Below are 17,020 nucleotides of genomic sequence, written 5' to 3'. Positions count from 1 at the left end.
AGATAGCTACTCTCTCTCCTAAACAGAGTATCACCCCTCCTTAACCTCATTAGCCAAACTGTTAATTTATGTCTATTATTAACACGGCCACACTGTCATGTAAAAGTGAGGTCATCCACCGTATGTTACTGTGAACTAGGGCTCCTCCATCGCTCAGGCCTTTTCAGAAGTGCCCTGTGACATTCAAACAATCAAATCTAATTGATTTGATCGAGATAAAACAGATTTCACACATCTTATTGAGGAAGTTGTTTTTATTTGCTTGTGGTTTGTTACCCCGGAGAGTATCCTGGAGTCGCCTCGTCACTGTTGACGTTGAGACTGGTGTTTTGTGAGTACTATTTAATAAAGCTGCCAGTTGAGGACTTGTGAGGCGTCTGTTTCTCAAACTAGACACTCTAATGTACTTGTCCTCTTGCTCAGTTGTGCACCTGGGCCTCCCACTCCTCTTTCTATTCTGGTTAGAGCCAGTTTCCGCTGTTCTGTGAAGGGAGTAGTACACAGCGTTGTACGAGGTCTTCAGTTTCTTGGCAATTTCTCGCATGGAATAGCCTTCATTTCTCAGAACAAGAATAGACTGATGAGTTTCAGAAGAAAGTTGTTTGTTTCTGGCCATTTTGAGCCTGTAATCAAACTCACAAATGCTGATGCTCCAGATACTAAACTAGTCTAAAGAAGGCCAGTTGTATTGCTTCTTTAATCAGACCAACAGTTTTCAGCTGTGCTAACATAATTGCAAAAGGTTTTTCTAATGATTAATTCGTTTTTTAAAGTTATAAACTTGGATTAGCTAACACAACGTGCCATTGGAACACAGGCTGTTGATAATGGACCTCTGTACTCCTATGTAGAAATTCCATTCAAAATCAGCCATTTACAGCTACAATAGTCATTTACAACATTAACAATGTCTATACTGTATTTCTGATCAATTTGATGTTGTTTTAATGGATACAAAATTAGCTTTTCTTTTAAAAAAAACAAGGACATTTCTAAGTGACCCCAAACTTTTGAACGGTAGTGTATATAACCTCCCAGTAATTTATTGGGTAAAAAACACCAACGTTTCAGGATCACTGTGCCTTCTTCAGGGTCCCCAAACAATGACTCCCAAACAAAATGTACTGAGCCTTAGCAAATTGGACAAAAAACGATGGATACAGTATAGAGTGCATTCGGAAAGTATTCAGACCCCTAGTCTTTGCCACATTTTGTTACGTTACAGCCTTATTCTAAAATTGATGCAATCGTTTTTTTCCTCATCAATCTACACACAGTACCCCATAATGACATAGCAAAAATAGGGTTTTAGACATTTTTGCAAATGTATTAAAAATAGAAAACTGGAAAATCACATTTCCATAAGTATTCAGACCCTTTACTCAGTACTTAGTTGAAGCACCTTTGGCTGCGATTACAGTCTTCTTGGGTACGACGCTACAATCTTGGCACACCTGTATTTGGAGAGTTTCTACCATTCTTCTCTTCAGATCCTCTCAAGCTCTGTCAGGTTGGATGAAGAGCGTTGCTGCTCAGCTATTTTCAGGTGTTCGATCGTGTTGAAGAGGGAGTGTGTGTTTAGGGTCATTGTCCTGTTGGAAGGAGAACCTTCGCCCCAGTCTGAGCACTCTGGGGCAGGTTTTCATCAAGGATCTCTCTATACTTTTCTCCGTTCATCTTTCTCTCGATCCTGACTAGTCTCCCAGTCCATGCCGCTGAAAAACATCACCACAGCATGATGCTGCCACCACCATGTTTCACTGTAGGGATGGTGCCAGGTTTCCTCCAGATGGGTCCCTTGGCATTCAGGCCAAAGTGTTCAATCTTGGTTTCATCAGACCAAAGAATGTTGTTTCTCATGGTCTGAGAGTCCTTTAGGTGCCTTTTGGCAAACTTCAAGCGGGATGTCATGTGCCCGCTTCAATCTGGAAGGTTCTCCCATCTCCATGGATGGGAGTTCTTGGTCACCTCCCTGACCAAGACCCTTCTCCACCGATTGCTCAGTTTGGGCCGGGCGGACGGCTCTAGGAAGTCTTGGGGTATTCAAACTTCTTCCATTGAAGAATGATGGAAACCACTGTGTTCTTTGGGACCTTCGATGCCGCAGAAATGTTTTGGTACCCTTCCTCAGATCTGTGCCGCGACACAATAGTGTTTCGAAGCTCTATGGATAATTCCTTTGACCTTGGCTTGGTTTTTGCTCTGACATGCACTGCCTTTCCAAATCATGTCCAATCAATTGATTTTACTTCAAGTGGACTCCAATCAAGTTGTAGAACCATTTGAAGGATGTAAATGGAAACAGGATGCACCTGAGAAAAATTGAGTCTCATAGCAAAGGTTCTGAATACTTATGTAAATAAGGTATTTCGCTTCTTGTTTTTTATACATTTGCTAATATTCCTATAAACCTGTTTTCGCTTTGTCATTATGGGGTATTGTGTATATATTGGTGAGGGAGAAAACTATATAATGCAAGCTGTGTGAAGGGAAAGCTATTATTATAGACCAGCACGGTGCTTCTGTCTCCAAAGATTTTCTATGGGGTTGAGATCTGGAGACTGGCTAGGCCACTCCAGGACCTTGAAATGCTTCCTACGAAGCCACTCCTTCATTGCCCGGGCGTTGTGTTTGGGATCATTGTCATGCTGAAAGACCCAGACACGTTTAATCTTCAATGCCCTTGCTGATGGAAGGAGATTTTCACTCAAAATCTCACGATACATGGCCCCATTCATTCTTTCCTTTACACGGATCAGTCGTCCTGGTCCCTTTGCAGAAAAACAGCCCCAAAGCATGATGTTTCCACCCCCATGCTTCACAGTAGGTATGGTGTTCTTTGGATGCAACTCAGCATTCTTTGTCCTCCAAACACGACGAGTTGAGTTTTTACCAAAAAGTTATATTTGGGTTTCATCTGACCACATGATATTCTCCCAATCTTCTTTTGGATCATCCAAATGCTCTCGAGCAAACTTCAGACGGGCCTGGACATGTACTGTCTTAAGCAGGGGGACATGTCTGGCACTGCAGGATTTGCTCATCGCTCTTGTGATAATTTTGACCCCACGGGGTGAGATCTGCATGGAGCCCCAAATTGAGGGGGTCTTGTATGTCTTCCATTTCCTAATAATTGCTCCCACAGTTGATTTCTTCAAACCAAGCTGCTTACCTATTGCAGATTCAGTCTTCCTAGCCTGGTGCAGGTCTACAATTTTGTTTCTGGTGTCCTTTGACAGCTCTTTGGTCTTGGCCATAGTGGAGTTTGGAGTGTGACTGTTTGAGGTTGTGGACAGGTGTCTTTTATACTGATAACAAGTTCAAACAGGTGCCATTAATACAGGTAAAGTTACAGGTCTGTGAGAGCCAAAAATCTTGCTTGTTTGTAGGTGACCAAATACTTATACAATTTTCTGGATTTTTTTTCTTCTCATTTTGTCTGTCATAGTTGAAGTGTACCTATGATGAAAACTACAGGCCTCTCTCATCTTTTTAAGTGGGAGAACATGCACAATTGGTGGCTGACTAAATACTTTTTTGCCCCACTGTAGGACTAGTCTACCTGGCCTGTGCATAAATGTAGGCCTATAAATGTGCCCATTTGGGGATGTCTGATAGTATTTCTGATTGTCTTAATTCACCACCACTGATGAGCTGTGGAGCTTCTAAAAGTAAATACACAAAGTTTGTTTTTAGAATCAATTGACAGACAATAGTTCCTCAAAGTATTTTAACAATATTTTGAACTCTCTTCCTTTCGATAACCACTTGGCATTAAAGGGAAAAATGTAATGCTCAGATCCAGTGGAAATGTCATACAAATACCTGATCACTTCTTATCCCTTGCACAAATAGCCTACAGCTGTGTCCGTCCCGTGCTCCCTGGCACGGGAAACTGTGAGGGACAGGAATATTTTATACAATGTTTCAAGTTTGCCAACATGAGTTTCTGCGCAAACCAGTTGATAATTGATACATTGATTCAAGTTCATTGCAAACAGGACATGCATATAGACAACGTGATTCATAGGATATTTATTTGTATCAGAATATTTTCTACCTGCAGGCTGCAATGTTTTTATCTGTTAGCTTTATGTAAGCTATTTTGTAACATAGTTGGCAATGGCAATAAAAGTTACTTTAGGATTTGTATAATTTTCATTTAGATTGTCTGTGTTGAATCTACATTCTATGATTTTGAGATACAAAGACTATTATACATTTTAAAAAACGGTTCCAGAAAAATGTGCATATGAAAATCAGAACTGGCACGCAGATTAGTAGATATGGTAAGATAAATTGACAGTCCAAATAGAAAAGGTTGCTGACCACTGGTGTAGCCTATTACAGAATCTGCTAAGGCAAGCAGCGGGGAAAAGAGGGTTGGGAATAGTTGTTTTTCTTTTGGTTCGACTATCTTGATCTCTGGCTCCCTCGAGTAATTTGCATGTCTTAATTATTTAATCAAACAGCCTGCTTAAAGCATCAGACAAGCTCAGTACATATAGTTGATTTTATTCAAACACATAGGGTGTCTATATATTGAAAAATACACATTTAAAAATGTCAACCAATCAATTGGTCTAAAGAAAAGACTACTCTTGGTTGACCCAGAGTATTTTTTTGTCGGGGACAGCTCTAGTAGAATTGCAGAAAATGAGTTTAAGATGCCTTCCCCCCCCACTTCTAAAACCAAAGTTGACCCCTGCAATAGGAAAATATGTATGAAAGGTTTAGTTCAAATCAAAAGGGGGGGATGTTAAAAAGTGATTGAATTCAAATGGATTTACCCTGTTCACACAGTGGGAGAGAGGGGAGGGGAGAGAGGGGAGTCAGGGAGAGACCTAACTGACTCCAGTCAGTCATTCACCAATGGTGTCTATTCTTCCCATACATACAGAACCAGTCAAAAGGTTAGACACACCTACTCATTCAAGGGTTTTTCTTTATTTTTTACATTGTATAATAATAGTGAAGACATCAAAACTATGAAATAACACATATGGAATATGTGGATGGTTTGGGATGAGTTGGACCGCAGAATGAAGGAAGCAGCCAACAAGTTCTCAGCATATGTGGGAACAACTTCAAGAAAAGCATTCTGGGTGAAACTGGTTGAGAGAACGCCAAGAGTGTGCAAAGCTATCATCAAGGCAAAGGGTGGCTACTTTGAAGAATCTCCAATATAAAATATATTTTGATTTGTTTAACACTTTTTTGGTTACTACATGATTCCATGTGTGTTATTTCATAGTTTTGATGTACTCACTATTATTCTACAATATAAAAAAATAGTACACAAAGAAAAAATCTGGAATTAGTAGTTGTGTCTAAACTTTTGACTGGTACTCTACATCCTCTCCAAAGCCGAAACATAACTAATCTAACCCCAGGCGCGTTGGAACCGCACAGCACAGAACCAGCAATACTGTGATTCACCAACTAAGTAGGAGACTTGCATTATACCATATTATTTCCTTTTCAGCATTGCCATTTGTCAAAACAAGGTGAAAACTGCATTCCCACATAAACGAGAGAGTTTAGCAGTCTACCTTGTTGTAGTTATATGGAACGTGTAGTAGCATCACTGCAGCAGCACTATGATTTCAGAAACAGACATGTGAAGAGGGAGAGAGCTTTGACCTAATTTCTATGACAGGAAGAAAACCTGTATGGTCTCCTTGATATTGCAATTAACATGAAGGCAGTTTATAGCCTAGCGACTTGAGAAAAATGCACTGACTGCAAAGCAAATTGGAAGATTGTTTTAACGTTGAGAGGTATACTTCTGGTGGTAAGTATTAAATCCAGTCACGGGATATACTGTAGAATACGATTAATACTGTAGCCATATCAAAAGCCTCATCCAATAAGTGACATCTCTATATATTGTCATTACTCAACAACACTATGACATTGCAGGCGAAAATAATAAAGACCAACACCTATTTTCTTAGGGCACTAACCAGCTAATTAAATGAAAATTTTAAAAAAGGAAGTCAGTGTTTTCATCCTCCCGGGCAACAGAGCAGCGCGAGCGAGTCGTGCCTGCAGCTCTCGCCACTGACACCGGACGGGTGTTTGTTGATGTTTTTATCTGGGACACACTCATAAGAGCATTTACCAGACACAACAACTCTTCAACTCTTTCTCTTTTCCCTGTCCCAAGCCCTTACCTTCAGACAGCTCCAAATCCAACTCCGCCAATTGGTCCCTGACCTCTTTTGGTAGTGCTGACATATCCACGCCTCGGCCCGCCATCGTTGCAGGAATAATACTGAGTAGTATGTAACAATCAAGGAAAAGTGGTAACACGTTCCTGAGTCAACGAGAAAAATCAGATATCAAGATGTGGATTGTACTCCATCCTTGCGACTCCCTGACACCGCCATAACTGAGCGATGAACATCTCGCCAAAGGAATCTGTCACATGACCATGTTAATTGTTGTGACTGGAGCATGAGATCAGTAGACGGTCTGCTCCCCCTGGCGTTACTTTGTGGCAACTGAATGTAGAGCATTTTGTACACCACTAACTGAACACACAGGTAACTGCCAAAATAATGGAAACAGTTGGGGATGGGTGAAATGGGGGATACAACATATTTTGAAAGCAGGTACTTCCACACAGGTATGGTTCATCCGCTAATTAATAATTTACATACCATCATGCTTAGAGTCATGTATAAAAATGCTAGGTAGGTCATGATTTTGGCTACCATGTCTATGCCCTGGTAGGATGATAATGCCACCTCCATAAGAAATTACATTATTTTATGTTTTGTTGATGGTGAAGGAAGTGTTCAATTGGGTTGAAATCTGGTGACTGAGATAGCCATGGCATGGTTTACATAATTTATGCTCATCAAACTATAAGGTGACCTGGCATCGCATCCCTCCAGTAGAGTTTCAGACTCTTGTAGAATCTATGACAAGGTGCATTGAAGCCGTTCTTGCTCGTGGTGGGCCAGTGCCCTATTAAAACACTTTATGGTGTTTCCTTTATTTTGGCAGTTACATTTAGATATGGCTACTGATTATAAAACTATGGTCCATGATATCCATCAGTCAGCTATTTCAATTTCATGACTAGATGAACATCCCAAGCTCATACAAATCATGGTGAAGTACACCATTTTAGGAGCTAATCCTAACTTCCACAGAAATTGAATTTTCAGTTAGTCATTCATCAATGTCAATGGGAGACTCAGTGAAAAATCTACTTAGTGGAAGTTAGGATTCACACCTCACGGTCTTTACAGTCACACACAGGGTCTCTGATTTTCAAACATACAAAACATTAAGAATAACTGCTCTTTCCATGACAGACTAACCAGTAGAAAGTTATGATCCCTTATTTATGTCACTTGTTAAATCCACTTCAATCAGTGTAGATGAAGAGGAGTCAGGCTAAAGAAGGATTCTTAAACCTTGAAACAATGTTTAAGTGCCTTTGAACAGGGTATGGTAGTAAGTGCCAGGACGGGCACGTGGTAATGACGAGAGTGGTATTAATGGAAAGGTATCAACAATTACATGATTTCCATGTGTTTGATGCCATTCCATTCACTCTGTTCCAGAAATTATGAGTCGTTCTCCCCTCGGCAGCCTCCACTGGTACACACACCTCGTTTTCCGTGTGTGTACTTACGTACTCGGGCAACCAGTCCACTCGGGCCACCAGTTTTTGGCACCTGTGGCTGAGCACCCTGAGCCAGTACCGGATCAGACACCCCTTCTGCTCCTACTCTGTCATGGAGCTCTGCACCAAGGGGATAGGCACGCAGACAGAGATACTCAGCATGAAAATGATTAACCTGAAACCATTACATTATTTATTTTGCTGGAGATAGTTTATTAGTTGAGACTATGCACAAGTTCATTTCACCCGCCTTAAGGTGGAATACATTTTTGGGAAAACTCCCTCAACACATTCTTAGAGACAATCAATTTCCACAATAGTTTGTAGAGGTTACACTGTTGAAGATAGACATTTCCCTCCTCTTGACAGAACATGAGGGGACTGGTAACATGACAGGGTGGAGAAGCTACAGCAATAAAATTACATTTTAAAATATTGATATGTTAAAAAACATATATATACAAAGAGATGAGGAAATAAACAATATGGTATTCCCCAAAGCTAAATGACAGTGGTAAAAACATAAAAGGACATCCCTCACAGACATTTCATGCCATATTCAAATTAAGAGTCTTAGAAAAGTGATATTCCAATAGACAGTAGTTTTTCAAGTGGGGTAAAGCATCCGAGCCCAAGACATGATCTATAACTCAATATAGATGTTCCCTAATCCAGATATGCATTTTCTTTGATCACCTAGAATTTCAACCATTTTCATTGAATTAGAACAACCCATTCTACCACTGACTTCACTAAACATGCTTTGGCTAAACGCATGAACATTAATATTGAATATAAAAATATATTGCACTACTTTTTCTTCAACTAACTTTAGCCTGGGTAAATGATTTATCTAATGAAGAGTTTGCTGATTATTACAAAGTATAATCTAATACCTAACCATTTCAAGTGTTACATTAGGACATTGTCATTGTTGTTTGCATCAGTCATTTGAAAATCAGTATGTTAAAACCAGCGATAATATTAACAGACACCAGCACACAGACAGTGGTCTTCATCAGTGTCCTCTAATATCCATGCAGTCAATAAGTAGTTTCATACACGTTGCCAGAAAGCAGAATTCCTACGAGGTCAAAAAAAGGCCAGACACTGACTGTATCCTTACTTTGGCTCACTCCATGACAAAGGGAAAACAATATGCACACACAATATTTCACACTTATTCAGCCCTAAAGATGATAAAGAATTTCCCAAGGATTAACATCTGCATAAACAAGATAAATATGTAAGGAGAGATTTACACTGTAGAAAGGGGAGAGAAGAATTGGAAATAGACAACAAAAACTACATTCTTTGATCGGGTGTGTGTATATGTCACGGGTGTGTGAGTATGTACATACACTTCTATATACAGTTGAAGTTGGAAGTTTACAGCCAAATACATTTCAACTCAGCTTTTCACAATTCCTGACATTTAATTCTAGCAAAAATTCTCTGTTTTAGGTCAGTTAAGATCCCCACTTTATTTTAAGAATGTAAAATGTCAGAATAATAGCAGAGATTTTTTTATTTCAGTTTTTATTTCTTTCATCACATTCCCAGTGGGTCAGAAGTTTACATACACTCTATTAGTATTTGGTAGCATTGCCTTTAAATTGTTTAACTTGGGTCAAACATTTTGGGTAGCCTTCCACAAGCTTCACACAGTAAGTTGGGTGAATTTTGGCCCATTCCTCCTAACAGAGCTGGTTTAACTGTGTCAGGTTTGTAGGATTTGAAGTCAGGGCTTTGGGATGGCCACTCCAATACCTTGACTGTTGTCCTTAAGCCATTTTGCCACAATTTCTATTTTGTGAAGTGCACCAGTCCCTTCTGCAGCAAAGCACCCCCACAACATGATGCTGCCACCCCCATGCTTCACGGTTGGGATGGTGTTCTTCGGCTTGCATCTCCACCTCCAAACATAACAATGGTCATTATGGCCAAACAGTTCTATTTTTGTTTCATCAGACCAGAGTACATTTCTCAAAAAAGTACAATCTTTGTCCCCATGTGCAGTTGCAAACTGTAGTCTGGCGGTTTTGGAGCAGTGGCTTCTTACTTGCTGAGCGGCCTTTCAGGTTATGACGTTTTACTGTGGATATAGATACTTTTGTACCCGTTTCCTCCAGCATCTTCACAAGGTCCTTTGCTGTGGTTCTGGGATTGATTTGCCCTTTTCACACCAAAGTACATTAATTTCTAGGAGACAGAATACGTCTCCTTCCTGAGCGTTATGATGGCTGCGTGGTCCCATGGTGGTTGGTACTTGCGTACTATTGTTTGTACAGATGAACATGGTACCTTCATGCGTTTGGAAATTGAGCCCAAGGATGAACCAGACTTGTGGAGGTCTTTTTGTTTTTTTTCTGAGGTCTTGGCTGATTTCTTTTGATTTTCCCAAGATGTCAAGCAAAGAGGCACTGAGTTTGAAGGTAGGCCTTGAAATACATCCACGGGTACACCTCCAATTGACTCAAATGATGTCAATTAGCCTATCAGAAGCTTTCTAAAGCCATTAAATAATTTTGACATTTTCCAAGCTGTTTAAAGGCACAGTCAACTTAGTGTCTGAAGTTGACCCACTGGAAATGTGATACAGTGAATTATAAGTGAAATAATCTGTCTGTAAAAAGTGTTGGAAAAATGACTTGTGTCATGCAAAGTAGATGTCCTAACTGACTTTCCAAAACTATAGTTTGTTAACAAGAAATGTTGGGAGTGGTTGAGAAACAAGTTAATGACTCCTACCTAAGTGTATGTAAACTTCCGACTTCAACTGTAGACAGTGACAGTGCATCCAAGCTAGGATCAATCAGAAAATGGGCCCAAGAGGCAGGACTACTCAGTCTGTTCAGTGATTATCATTGGCTGTGAGGCTATCAAGTGTGTCCAAGGTCATAGAGCGTAGGATGGAGAAAGATGGGGAGGGGAGTGAGAAGTACTATCAACAGATTTCAAATCAGGTCCCTTTCTCTCTTTCAATCTCTTGCACACATCATTGTGCCAGTCCAGCCTCGTAAAGCCCAATGTAGAGTTCTTACTGGCTCCCTGCGCCTGCTCATCATCTGGGGGCCGGCTGCGGCTGTGTGGCCATGAGGACCCCTCCCTGCTGGGCCGCCCCCATGCCGGCCAGGACCGACATGGCTACTGCCTCAGCCGCGCGGACGCTCAGCCCGTTGACGGTGATGGCCCCAGGGCTGGGGGCAAGGGGCGAAGGCCCGTGCTGGATAACCGGGGCTGGGGAACCCATAGGCTCAGAGGGGGGGTCCCTGGAGTTCTCCTCTACTCCTGCAGCTACAGACAGAGAGAGAAACATTCACCCTTAAAGAGAGGTGAGAGGCAAGCAATAGATTAGATGGATGAGTTGGAGGTTGATCCTGGATTGATGGATCGGTAGGTAGGTAGGTAGGTAGGTAGAAGTACAGGTTGATGGAAAGGGGACAGAAATATTAGAGCCTAAATTAACAATCAAACAGATGGAGTGAATGAAATATTTGTGTGATTGATAGTTGATTCATGCATGGTTTGTCGACATTACCTACGTAGGCAGACTTCTTCTGCATGGCAGTGACAGGGCAGTCTTTGTGGGCCAGCAGCAGTTGTTTCAGTTGGGTCACCTCGTTCCTCAGCAGACCCACTTCATTCTGATAGAAACAGAACACATCACACAAGACAATTTACACACAAAGTTGTTCTCAACCACTGATAAGCATACAATAACACCGCATGGGCAGGAGAATGATATTAAGGATCCTACCAGTATAATACAATCCCAGACGGGTTCAATGTTTTAAGTTTGCCTTTCTCTGCTGTTGTAATAGCCCAGTTACGGTCTATTGTAACTGACTGTAATAGACAGTCTAGGTCCAGTGACGGTTGTAGGGCGGTAGACTCACGGTCAAAGAAACATTCATGGTAGCCAGGTCCTCTGCCTTCCTCTCCAGAGAGCCGACCCACACCTTGCGTTTCTGTCGGCAGCGAGAAGCCGCCGCCCTGTTCCTCTCCAGGAAGCGCTGCCTCCTCTCGTCTGGGTCAACCTCCGCACCCCGCCGCCTCCTACCACCTGTGGGCTGGGCTGGGGACATCTGGGGAAGACGGGAGGGGAAGGTATTATACACTCTGGACTGGGTGTGTATGTATGAGAGAATGAGAAAGAATGCCAGAGTGCACAAGAGTGTGAGCTTGTGTGTGTGTGTAAAAGTGCATTTGCATGTGTATTTTAAAGTGTTTCCATGTATACGCCTCTCACCATCATGTCCTCTGAATGTAGACTATACCCAAATGGAGAGGAGGAGCCACTGCTGGTTTGCTGTGTGAGTATATGTAAATCATATAGGCATGAGAGTGTGCCTGTGCATATTTTAACTTAATGTTTGTGCACAAAAGTTTGGCAAATACATGCAAGCGACATGAGATCTAAGAACAAGATCCGCAATTTTATATTCCATTTTGTTGGACTCGAACGATACCTTTCCATGTGCGGACTACACAGAAGTATCGCTCGAGCCCAAACAAATGGAATATAACGTTGCGGATACAGTTTGGAATGACAACTTCATGGGTACAACATATAAAGACCTGCGCATCACTATACTGAGAGCATTGCAGTTCTAAAAAGGAAGTATTTGGGTGTTTTTGGAACCTTTATTGTAGTCCATATCTCTTATCAATACCTTTAGTTGCCAGCATATTTAATCTACAAAACATGTTTTGTAACAGCTTTTGGTTTGTTCAGTGTCCTTTCTAGTATTTTCATCATTTCTGGAGGTTGTCTGTCATTGCCACTAGCCCTTTAGGCTTTTCAAAGGGGACTCCTCACATCAGTTCAAGTATAAACTCCCCTCTAGTGACTGGGCTGCAGCCCTAACAGAGTGTAACAACCAGGGAGAACAGAAGTCTTTAGCAGATTCCACCTGACCCTTAGGTATTATGTGTGTCAGTATGTGTGTGTTACCTGTGGCTGTGCGGGAGAGGGTGTGTCAGAGTGCTGCGAGGGCTGCTGGCTCTGCTCATGTCTCTGGGGGACAATGGGGCTGGAACCTGCCCCCCCTGGGCCCTCTCCAGCCCCATTCTGAGCCCCCGGGCCATGCTGCTGCTGTTGTTGGGTCAGCGCTGCCTTCAGCCTCTACAGAGAGTGGGAGGGATGGGGGGACACATAAATGTCATACAGACATCAACAACCTCCCTTCCTAGGGTTGTAAATCTACTGGTAATTTACCAAAATGACCACAAGTTTCAGTAACTTTAGTAATAAACAGTTACCGTTAACATTGCCTCCCTTTGCCTTCCACTGCCATGGGTAGGCCCACTGATATTTGTTTCTTAACTGTGTGTGTCCCTGCCGGTGCATGCGTCTCTCACCATCTTGGCCTCTGAGTGTAGACTATACCCAGATGGGGAGGAGGAGCCACTGCTGGTCCCACCAATCGGAGGGCCTGGAATCCCAGGGATGTTGGGCACCAAATTAAACGGCCTCGCCAGCTACAAATTACACAGGAAGGGACAAAATAAGAGAAGACAAAATAACACCTACTAATGACCTAGCATTATCAAGACATTCATGTTCATTAGACATTACTACTTTCACTCACAATGCTGATGTAAAAAGGGCACTATAAATAAATGTGATTCACTCACAGATATGACCGAGGTCATATTTGGGCTGGGGAGGAGAGGGACTGTCTGTCCGTTGGGGAGATGCATTACCAGCGGGAAGGAACCTGTCGGAGAGCTGAGAACAGGAGATAGATTAGTATAAATTAAATAGACAGAGAGAACACAAACAAAGAGATCTTGGCAGATTAGACTCACCCCAGTTGTCTGTTGGAGGGCGGGGTTTGTGTGATGACAGAGGTTGGCGAGGGCAGAGTCGGGTGCAGGGGGTCGTAAACAAGGTGAATGGGAAGGGACCCTGGGCGTACGATAGTTGGCGTGGGGGCAGAGCTTACCACCGGCCGTGGAGGAGTCTCCTGTCAACACAAATCACATCCAGTCAGACAGAAGCTGCATTTGCACAAACAGCCCAATTCTGATATGTTTTCCACTAATTGGTCTTTTGACCAATCACATCAGATCTTTCAAATCAGGTCTTTTTCAGAGCTAAACTGATTGGTCAAAAGACCACTTAGTGAAAAAAAGATCAGAATTGTAAACACAGCCTGAGAGAAACTCAGGTGAGAGTTGGACACTATAGGCCGCTGAGGTGAACCCACTAAGAGGCCCACTAAGTTTCAACTTTTTGCTGACATCTTTACTTGCCTCACAGCTAAGTGATTAATTTGCAGCCTCTCTTTGGCCACCACTGTTCCCTTCGCTCTCTCACTCAAATTACCATGCAAACTTGACAAGAGGAAAGCATACACAACGATTATCTGTTCAACCATACACCCAGTTCACCTGGCCCCCAGGTTGTACCTTTCCTCTCACCATTGGCTCTTTGCTGCTGTCCGACATGCTGGAGGTGGAGTCAGGACTGCCTGGGGGGGAGGAGTCGACCTCCAGAGGCCCCTCATCCTCTTCTTTCACCCCAGAGGGGGTCTGTAGGGGTGGGGCCGGAAGCTGGGGGGCCGTGAGCTGTGTGGGGACCAACAACCAGACACACAACATTTATCAGTCGGTCAAACTACATGTTTAAAAATCAAACCCATCATAGCCCCTCCACAATCCTCACCGGGTTTTTGTTCCTTTGGTCATCCTCATGGGCCTTCCGGAACTCCTGCTCGAAGGAGCTGGCCAGCTCATTGAACAGACCCACCTCCTCACAGTTCTTCAGGAAGCGGGTGGGTGTGGGGGTCTGGTCTGGTTAGAGAGAGAGAGAGAGAGAGAGAGGAGAAATTGGCAACTTCCGGATGTTGCACACCGCGTTCAGCCAATCAGGTGGCAGCAGTCTTGTTTACTCTAGTCTGCAACATCAGGAAGTAGCATTAGCCAGTCTAGCATGGTGGTAGAACCATTACAGCGAGTTAAGGAGGAAACCGATGCCTTTGCAGCCTGAATGGGGGATGTTTTATGGGGGACACGAGTGTACAGCCAGCTGGGCTGACTGCGTCGACACCAAGATGTAGTATGACATCAGGAAGAACTACGCCCTCTAGGGGTCTTGGTGCTAGTGTTTGTTTAATAGCTGGTCAAAAATATGTTCTAACATATAATTGCTTTATACAGTATAATTGAAAAATGCTAGAGGCAAGCACCTGCAATGATGACGGAGTCAGTTCTGGCAGGACCAAATTTCAGGGTCATCTCATGCTTGTGTTTGTGGACCGATAGATGGTCTTCATTAGTAAATCTCTGTGTACAAAGATAACACAAGACACAGGTGATAGACAGCAGATGGCTCCTGAAATCCAAGATATGTAAAAAGAGGTGAAAGAGTGGGGGGAAAAGAGAATATGGGATGAAGAGAAAACGAGGGAGAGAGACCTTACCTGGCCACAGCCTGGGGCGGTGCACACAAAAGGTCGATCGTCCCCCATCTCACACAAAGAGCCTGCAATAAAGAGGTATGGGAAAGGAAGAGAATGGAACTGTGTTATTCTGTCTGCGTCTTACATCTAGGTAATAAAAAAAACGGTATGTATTGGACAATAAATTAGGGTTAACAGATATATTCACATAAATAATGTTCATTACTTCCAATTAAAGTACTTTGTTTACATTACATAACACAAAGCCATCTTAATTATATTGTTGTAAAAAGTTAAATACATAACGTTGACTAGCTATCTAATGGTAAAATACGCCTACTGGTTAGCTGTCCTAGGTAAATGGCCTCCTTTCGGCTAACTGTCAACAAACAGCGCAGTCTCAGCACAGAAACTAGCTAACAGAAGCTGCTAGCAAGGTAACGAACTAGCTAGCTAGCCATCTTGCCCCTTCCTTGTTAGCTAGCTAGCCATGGGCCAATGATTACAACAGCACTTTAAGTTAACGCTAGATATAACGTTAGCAAGATAATGTCAGATAGGATGAAGCACGGACCACGTTATTCAATATCTGACGGGCCATTAGCATTATCACCAGATTGTCTGCTGTACTGTCTGTACCAAACCATCAGCCACCATTGGCAATCACGGCCGAGCGAATTTAAAGGGCTTCTTGCGGTCGCTGTTATTGCTAAGCTAGTTTATAGATTTTTTTCGGCTAACTTGCTAACGCCTTGCCATTGAGGATAACGTTACTTACTGTACACAACACCCAGTCACACAGGCTAGCTAGCTGTCTAGGGCACTGACACAATTTGAGGCGCGTCAAATAAGTATTTCAGAATGGGGAAGGTAAATGTGACAGAAGATCAATTGTTCCACGACAAAGTATTTTCGGTAACATCTTGATATCTGAACACGAGCAAGTCTAATGTTTACAAACTCACCCAACGTCCCTGGCTAGCTACCTATCCGCTGCGGTGAAATAGCGCGAGAAGTGAAAATATTCAATTTCTTACGTAACGGGATGGCTGAAAAAAATCGAATACTACAAACATGAGGCTTGAATGTGTCCTCTTATCACCTCCAAAGACTGAGCGACCTGCAATTGTTTTTTCATGACACTTTCATCTAAATATAACATATTGTATGTTTGATGTAAGTGTAAGGTACACATCATGGTATGTATGATGGCAGAATATTTTCTACTTGTGGAAAATTGCAATCCCTATGGTATCCATGCAACAGATGGCATCAAATCTGTTAAAAATCATCTAACTACTTTGTTTATACACTCAAGTCACATACCATATTTTAAATCCTAAGCAACCAGTCAATACCATGTGAGAACAAGCCTCTCTCTAATGAGGATTGTCAAGATCCAAAGAATGACATGAGTCAACTCACTGCCTTGTCATTTGTTGGTGATTGAACCAGTTTGACCCTTAGCCAGATCAAGGTCAAACGAAACACAATACCTTGCTCTTGTTAAAGCTTTTAGAAACAATTTTTTAAAATCAACAAAAATAGGGGATCATAATTTATGACCAATGCTTGTTAAAAAAAAAACTTTGATGCAAAACAGTAAATAAAACAACTCCAAAGACAACCATGTAATAGCGGTTTCCTCCTAAGCCAATGTCACAGATCGTAACAGTTAGAGTCCAAAGTATGCATCCCAAATGGCACCCTATAGAATAGAATTACTTAATTTTTCTCTTTTTAAGAGGAAAGATACTCTGTAGCAACAATATTCACACGACAGATAAATCAAATGTCACACGCTTCGTAAACAACGGGTGCAGACTAACAGTAAAATGCTTACTTACGGGCCTTTCCCAAAGATTCTGAGAAAAAGAGAAATAGAAAAATAACACAAGGAATAAATACACAATGGGTAACAATAACTTGGCTATATACAGTTGTGGCCAAAAGTTTTGAGAATGACACA

General features: G+C 42.2%; 2 protein-coding genes across 13 annotated transcripts in view; both read right to left on the bottom strand.

Moving 5' to 3' along the window:
• LOC109891188 (disco-interacting protein 2 homolog B-A) overlaps window positions 1-6,401 on the bottom strand; it is a 78,581-nt gene extending 72,180 nt beyond the window's left edge. For all 4 annotated transcript variants that reach the window (XM_031825245.1, XM_031825247.1, XM_031825246.1 and 1 more), the window contains exon 1: window positions 6,177-6,401. In XM_031825245.1, the coding sequence (XP_031681105.1) occupies window positions 6,177-6,261 (85 nt within the window). In that variant the 5' untranslated portion in view covers window positions 6,262-6,401. The remainder of the gene's footprint in view (window positions 1-6,176) is intronic.
• Window positions 6,402-7,831: 1,430 nt separating this feature from the next.
• LOC109891186 (cyclic AMP-dependent transcription factor ATF-7-like) lies at window positions 7,832-16,103 on the bottom strand. 9 transcript variants are annotated; one of them, XM_020483535.2, is made up of 13 exons: window positions 16,017-16,103; window positions 15,073-15,134; window positions 14,839-14,935; window positions 14,316-14,443; window positions 14,060-14,218; window positions 13,457-13,614; window positions 13,283-13,376; window positions 13,007-13,126; window positions 12,600-12,770; window positions 11,895-11,954; window positions 11,542-11,730; window positions 11,184-11,289; window positions 7,832-10,966 (listed from the first exon to the last, which is right to left on the bottom strand). In XM_020483535.2, exons 2-13 carry the CDS (start codon window positions 15,118-15,120, stop codon window positions 10,962-10,964), a joined length of 1,335 nt encoding a protein of 444 aa, XP_020339124.1. In that variant the 5' UTR covers window positions 15,121-15,134; window positions 16,017-16,103; the 3' UTR covers window positions 7,832-10,961. The 9 variants fall into 9 exon arrangements, with proteins under 9 accessions (XP_020339124.1, XP_020339117.1, XP_031681103.1 ...); XM_020483528.2 differs by having other exon boundaries at window positions 7,832-10,939; XM_031825243.1 differs by having other exon boundaries at window positions 7,832-11,022; window positions 14,072-14,218.
• Window positions 16,104-17,020: the final 917 nt, after the last annotated feature.

This window comes from Oncorhynchus kisutch, linkage group LG5, assembly GCF_002021735.2.
Source record: "Oncorhynchus kisutch isolate 150728-3 linkage group LG5, Okis_V2, whole genome shotgun sequence".
Lineage (NCBI taxonomy): Eukaryota > Metazoa > Chordata > Actinopteri > Salmoniformes > Salmonidae > Oncorhynchus > Oncorhynchus kisutch.
This window is presented reverse-complemented; position numbering and strand designations above follow the sequence as displayed.